Source organism: Zingiber officinale, chromosome 5A (assembly GCF_018446385.1).
Source record: "Zingiber officinale cultivar Zhangliang chromosome 5A, Zo_v1.1, whole genome shotgun sequence".
Lineage (NCBI taxonomy): Eukaryota > Viridiplantae > Streptophyta > Magnoliopsida > Zingiberales > Zingiberaceae > Zingiber > Zingiber officinale.
The window spans coordinates 39,135,675-39,142,963 of NC_055994.1; the positions used below are offsets into that span (position 1 = coordinate 39,135,675).

General features: G+C 39.7%; 1 protein-coding gene across 1 annotated transcript; it reads left to right on the forward strand.

The window, feature by feature from the left end:
* Positions 1-3,790: 3,790 nt before the first annotated feature.
* On the forward strand, positions 3,791-6,976 carry LOC121979534 (G-type lectin S-receptor-like serine/threonine-protein kinase B120). Its single transcript, XM_042531523.1, has 7 exons — positions 3,791-5,081; positions 5,180-5,290; positions 5,394-5,626; positions 5,716-5,926; positions 6,013-6,250; positions 6,338-6,488; positions 6,576-6,976. Exons 1-7 carry the CDS (start codon positions 3,791-3,793, stop codon positions 6,876-6,878), a joined length of 2,538 nt encoding a protein of 845 aa, XP_042387457.1. The 3' UTR covers positions 6,879-6,976.
* Positions 6,977-7,289: the final 313 nt, after the last annotated feature.

The window sequence follows — 7,289 nt, forward strand, 5'->3', positions numbered from 1 at the left end:
ATAAGTAGGGAAGAATGACAGCTTAGAGCATCTGCAACACAATTAAGACTCCTGGTTTGATGCTTCAGTGTGAATGTGGTAATGTCTCTACTATCAATACACATGCACCACGGACCATCTTTCTTTGGCACGAGTAGGGAAGGGACTGCACAAGGGCTCATACTCTCATGAGTATAACCTTGTCTCAATAGCTCCACAACTTGTTGTTGTAGTTTTTCAGCATCCTTAGGGCTAACACGGTATGCTGGCTGGTTAGGTAAGCTTGACCCCGGAACGAGGTCAATCTGGTGTTAAATGTCTCTCCTAGAGAAAAGTCCTGGAGGAAGGTCTTCAACCATCAAATTAGCAAAGTCGGATAGGAGTTGTTTCACCTTAGCTGATAGATCTAAGTCTAGGTCTATTTTATCGCTTTTGTAAGGAAGCAAAGTATAGACCATGTCTTCGTGCTTCATCTTGTTCAAAAATCTAGACATAGAAAGTAGTGTAGAGTTATTAGTTACCAAATGTAAAGGGATTCCATCTCGTATAGACTCTGAATAGAGTGCAACCATGTCAGAAGACCACAAACTCATCATCTTCCTTGTAAGTAGTCTCGATCGTCCTTCTTCTAGATTCAAAAGGAAAGTTGGTAGCTTTATTTTCTTCTCGTAACAACTCCAAGGGGAACACAACCATGTTGAATGGTACGAGATGATTGTGTCACTAGATGCTCCTGCATCAGACTCCCCAGGTTGAAAAGAACTCGTCCTCGAGTTCAAAATAATGTCTTCAATATCCATAGTCTCCCTTTTCTTTGCATTGTCTTCCGATATGGCACAAACTGCATCCTCAAATAAGACCAAAATCTCATGATCATCACCATAGAGTACCTTGTCAACTTCATCATCAAATATCGGTTCTCCTAGTGCTTCGATCTCATCTTCGTCATAAATTGGATCACCGAATAATTCGATCTTGTCATCGTCTTCGCTACCTCCTGCAATTGGATGATCGAGAGAGTAGGACTGGTCGTACTCGATGTTGTCGAGGTCTGCATCCTCATGGTTGTCTCCACCGCTGTGAGAGGAAGGGGGGGCATAGAGGCATTGAGGAGTTGGTGTTCTCTCGAAGTTGTAGGTGGTGGGGTGGTTGAACCCGTATTTCTCGAAATCAAACTTGTGCTTGGACAACTCTTCTCGATTGGAAATTAGAGATTTTTCAAAAGGGGAATAAAGGAACTTGCGATATATACGATCTCGTGTCGCTAGACGTTGAGATAACTTTGTGACTTGTCTCTATAGATATTGAATCTCATCTTGGGTGCTACAACCACAATATGAGGCTTCCTCAACGGGAACCTGCCTTTCACGATCATGATCATGTCCACGATGACCCTCCATTGGATCTTAATGAACTCTGATACCAATTGACGCTGAGAAAAATATAGATTATTTTGGGGCGTGAAGTTACAGAGGGATTAAGAAAAAAACAAGAGAGAAATAACGAAATAAGAAGAAACTTAAGATGTTTTTTTTTAAAAAAAACCTTCTTGAGAAAATAAGAGTAGAAAATAAAGAACAAAATAGATATAGTCGTAACGTGGCTTAAGTGAAACTAATTGATTCAATATCCAAAATAACTTGTCCCAAAATATCATCTAAGCATAGGTTTATATAGCTCTCAAAACCCTCAAAAAAATCTAAACAGAAAAATAATCAACTAGATTTATTCCCTAAGATTTAAGATAAATTAACTATCAAGACTCGGTTCATAAGATTTAGGACAAAGTTAAATATAAAAATAAACTAAACTTAATTAACGGATAACTATTTAAAAAAAAAAAAATCCAATTTTGGATTCTCTCCTGCATCAGACTCCAATTGTGCTCATGAGATGTGTTGCAAAGTGGTTGTACTCATATGGATACCATAGAGGCATGAATATATTAATCATGCTGAAATTGATTTAATTCTCCTTATTCACAAAAGTTTTACGCGTAAAGAGGTAATATTCTAAACAAATGATTAAATTGAATTTGCATGGATAGTTGGTTGATTCTTTTTCCACTATAGTCTCATGTTTAATTTTTCTATGAAACCCAAAAGATATTAGGCACATGGTCAACTAAGTACCCCTCCGGTCGTTCGAGAAGCCTTTATATAGGCAACCACGAGTAGCCGTCGAGTTTTCATCTTAAGCTTATTTTTTTCTAGAAAAAACCGGTGCTTTGTCTCGTTCAAGACTATTTTCGATTCCATATTCACAAAAGTTTTATGCATTAAGAAGTAATATTCTAAACAAACAATTAATTTGAATTCGCATGAATCTCATGTTTAATTTTTCTATGAAACCAAAAGATATTAGGCATATGGTCAACTGAGTACTCTTCCAATCGTTCGGGAAGCCTTTGTATAGGCAACCATGAGTAGCCGTCGAATTTTCATCTTAAACTTGTTTTTCCTAAAAAACAAACCCGGTGCTTTATCTCATTCAAAACTATTTTCAATTCTTGCCTCTAGTTTGAATCCTTCTCATTCATCATGTCTAGGTAAATATTTTTAAATTTATGCAAGATTATTTCTTCCCTTATAGTTTTGATTATTATTCCCTTAGATGTCAATTTTTCCTAATTTTTAATATTTTTTTTGAATCAAGAAGTTATAAAAGATTACTTTTGATATTCATATATAAATCGATTCAATAGCTTGCTGCGTCATTTACCCATAACGAAAACAAAATAAGTTATTGTTATAGAATAAAAAAACTTTTCTTAACAACTATATATAAAAATCAGATAATTTTTGTCCACGTTGAATATTGATCGAAAATCAAAGCCAACAAGCCTACTCAAGTATTATTCTGTCAGACTCAAATATCATCCCAGTCCATGGGTCAAAACACAGGTTATATATTGCTTTTAGTATAATAATAATTATTAGTTTTTGAATAATAATAATATTCATAAAATACCTATTTAATTTAATGTGTTTTTAGTTTTTCAGAAATATAAGGAAAAATAATCTATTGAGTCGTTTCAAATATTTAGAAGAATTAAAAAGATAAGGCCTATTTAGTTTAAAGCTATTTGGTTTAGAAAAATTAATTAAATTTTCTGATTCAGCTAACAATTATTTGAAAAAAAAAAACTTTTTGAACTGATATAATTTTTTTTAAAAAAAGTAAAATTGCAAAATTCTAATGAATCTAATGAATTTTCTAATGCAACAGGAAAAATTGAATTAAGTTCTCTAATTTAAATCAATAAATTGACTAATTTTTCGCTTTTTCAATTGGTCGCCAATATTATAAATGACGGTATATTTTGCTCCAATTCTTTTAACATTCTGCTTCAATTTAAATATTTTCCCTCAGAGATTTGACTTTGCTAGTGGATCACGCGTTTGGATTGCCCTGTCCTGTCCATTTTCTGCATGCACTCCGTGCGCCTTTCTCAGTTTTTGTTTTTGTTTTTGTTTTTCTAATGAAAATGGTCTAAACCTCGTGCGCTTACTTGCGCCTAATGAATCTCATGCGCCTACTTGGTCTTCAAACATCAAATACGACGGCTGCCTGAATTCTTTTCGTCGGCCATCTTTAGTTGAATCTCCCTTCTATTCGATGAAGTTGGTCAAAATGCGAACTTAGACTTTGAATCCAATTAATCGATTATAGTTGGGCCAAAGTTTCTAGAATTTAAAAGAAGCTCGTCGATGTTAAATCTTAATTATATTAATTCGGAGTACTAAGCAATCGTGCATCTTTTGCATGATTCTCCATCCATAAACTTGACAAAGAATTAAAGCTGTAGATAATGGCGATTGGCTATCTGTCTGCCGTCGTCCTTCTAACTCTTTTGGTCATTCCAGATCACTGTCACGCCAAGGATATTCTCACCGCCGGCGATTCACTTCCCGACGGGCAGACGTTAATCTCCGCCGGCGAGACGTTCGAGCTGGGCTTTTTCAGCCCCGGCAGCTCCACCAACCGTTACGTAGGAATCTGGTACTACAATTTCTCCACCAGAACCGTCCTCTGGGTCGCCAACCGCCAGGACCCCGTCAGAGATGAATCGGGGAGACTCGTCATTGCTGACGACGGCAACCTCGTCGTCCTCGACAGAAACCAGAACGTCGTATGGTCGACCGGCTTGCCCCCTCTCTCCTCCAACTCCTCTTCGACGACGACGGTACAGTTGTTGGAAAATGGCAACCTGATGGTCAACGATTCTGGCGGCGTCGCGCGGTGGGAGAGCTTTGAGAACCCCACCGACACGTACCTGCCCGGCATGAGGATCGGCCTCGACCTGCGAACCAACGTGAACCAGCTGTTGCGGTCGTGGAAGAGCGAGGACGATCCGGCAGCCGGGAACTTCTCGATGGGGGTGGACCCGCGTCGGTCGACGCAGATCTTCATATGGGAGGGCACCGGACCGGGTGTTCCACGGTGGCGGTCCGGGCGGTGGAACGGCCAGGTCTTCACCGGAATCGAAGACATGATTTCCACTTACCTATACGGCTTCCGGCTGAGCGACTTCCTTCAGGAGCAGAAGATGTACTTCTACTACAACGCCAACGACAGTTTACATCGCTACGTGCTGAAATGGAACGGAACCGTGGAGCACTTGATACGGCAAGATGACACCGGCGTGTGGTCCAGGTACTGGGAGGCGCCGACCACGGAGTGCGAGACGTACAACAAGTGCGGCCGCTACGGGAGCTGCTCCGACGAGAACACGCCGATATGCAGTTGCCTCAGAGGCTTCGTGCCGGCGGTAGCGGAGGAATGGAAGAGAGGCAACTGGAGCAGTGGGTGCGTGAGGAGGAGGGCACTGCTATGCGAAAGCGACGGCAGCGGTAACCAAGGAGAGGACGATGGGTTTTGGAAGATTGAGAGGGTAAAGCTGCCGGACTCGTCGGATTGGGACAACAACGCGAATGATGAAGATGGATGCCGCACCGCCTGCTCGAGGAATTGCTCGTGCAGGGCCTTTGCATATGTGGATGGAATAGGATGCCTTGCGTGGGGTGTGGATTTGGTGGACATACAGATTTTCTCCAGTGGCGGTAACAACATGTACCTCCGGCTTGCCTCCTCCGAGCTCGGTGAGTCGTCGTCATTAATCAACCCTCTATGCCTTTATTCTTCTCCATTAATTTAAGTTTCTTGCAATTGATCATGTATCATTAACTTGTCTTTTCAGACAGGACAGCGAAGGTACCGAATTTTGCAATAGCGTTAATTGTTTTAGCTGCCATCTTAACAATCGGATGCATCTTCTATCTTTTGCTCAAATACAGGAACAAAATAAGAGGTAGGCACAAACAGGGAGATTAATTACAGCATTATGATAATGTTTTGCATATTAACGTCGATCGTACTAATTAGCGAGAGCAATATATACATTCTGCGTGCAGCTGTATTATTAAGGTCTCGTCCAGCAGCCACGGCAACCGTACCATTTGATCTGGGCAATGACGGCAGCAATCGGAAACAACAAGTTACGCGATCTTTTCACATTCTTGACGAATCCAAGGATAAACAATGCGAGGAGCTGCCTGTCTTGAGTTTTGAATCCATCATTACTTCCACTTCCAATTTTTCCAAGGCAAATTTGCTTGGGGTTGGTGGATTTGGCCCTGTTTACAAGGTAAGAACTAAGAATCCAGAAAAGAACGATATTGTTTGAAGAGCTTCATATATCGAATGAATGATTCTGGTGAATTGCTTCTTCTGTAGGGTATATTACCTGGTGGCCAAGAGGTAGCCGTAAAGAGATTGTCGAGGAATTCAGGGCAAGGCCATGATGAATTCAAGAATGAGATTATTCTTATTGCCCAACTACAACATAGAAACCTCGTCAGGATCTTGGGTTGTTGCATTCAAGGGGAGGAGAAGATACTCGTCTATGAATACATGCCCAATCGAAGCTTGGACGTCATACTTTTTGGTAGGTACTCCAACCCTTCTCCTCAGCTGTTCAACTTGTTCTCTATAAGTCCACATGAATACAGAAACGATTGATTCCCTTTACAGATCCCAAAAGGAAGAGATTACTAGACTGGAATTCAAGGTACAACATAATCGAAGGTGTTGCTCGAGGCCTCCTCTATCTGCACAGGGACTCAAGATTACGAATCATACATCGTGATCTAAAGGCTAGCAATATATTGTTGGATAGTGAAATGAGCCCAAAGATTTCGGACTTCGGCATGGCAAGAATTTTCGGGACGGATGAGAAGGAAACCAACACACAGCGAGTGGTGGGAACATTGTAAGCATTATTATATCTGATTTCCACCCAATAAATTATAAATTAAGATAAACTTGTGATACTTATATTTATTTGTTGATGATACAGTGGCTACATGTCTCCGGAATATGCAATGCAAGGAGTATTTTCTGTTAAATCTGATGTTTATAGTTTCGGTGTACTACTTCTTGAGATTATTTGCGGAATGAAAAATAGCTCTTTTATGCATCAAGAATCTTCTCTAAACCTCTTAGGCTATGTAAGTAGCTTGAGTTTGAATTAGTTAATAATATTGTCATGGAAGCATTTATATGTGTTTGCTCAAGTTGAAACCTTGAATTTGCAGGCTTGGAAGTCGTGGAACGAGGATAATGTGATGGAGTTTGTGGATCCAACAATTAGGGATTCCTGCTCACTGACGCAAGTATCAAAGTGTGTAAATGTGGGACTGTTGTGTGTGCAGGATCGAGCAAATGATAGGCCAACAATGTCGTCCGTCATGGTAATGCTCGAGGGTGGAGCAGCAGCTATTTCACAGCCAAGAAGACCCACTTTTGTTGCGGAAATAGGGGGTGACACTGAATCATCCACAGACAAACTCATAGGCATTTCTTCTAATGATTCTATAACTCAACTCATTGGGAGATGAATGTTAATAACTATCAGATACATTAGGATATTTTGTACATCTATGGAAAACTTTTGTTGATTATAAAGTTGTCTAATTGATTTAACTATGGCGGTTGATACAGGATGTAAGAAGTGTTAGTATTAACTTTAAGAGTCAATTATGAGATGAGTAGACTTATTGGATTATTGAGTTAATGGTTAATCCAATATAATAATCCAACACATTAAAAGAAAATAAAGAGACATTTAATCTGAATTAGATTTGAGTTACACTCAATTGGATCTAATTATTAGATTGAATCTAATTCGAATAAGATTCATTGAGTCAATTGAGATTCATAAGCTTCAATGAGTGAGACTCATTGGGTGAATTTGGATTCACCAACGAAGAGGAAAGGTCTTTTACATGATTTGATCATGTAAAATAAGA

Excerpts from the sequence above, each read along its gene's own strand:
- LOC121979534 (XM_042531523.1), top strand. The coding sequence starts at position 3,791 with ATGGCGATTGGCTATCTGTCTGCCGTCGTCCTTCTAACTCTTTTGGTC. Across the intron at positions 5,927-6,012 it reads CTTGGACGTCATACTTTTTG|ATCCCAAAAGGAAGAGATTA; the intron begins GTAGGTACTCCA and ends TTCCCTTTACAG. Across the intron at positions 6,251-6,337 it reads CAGCGAGTGGTGGGAACATT|TGGCTACATGTCTCCGGAAT; the intron begins GTAAGCATTATT and ends TTGATGATACAG.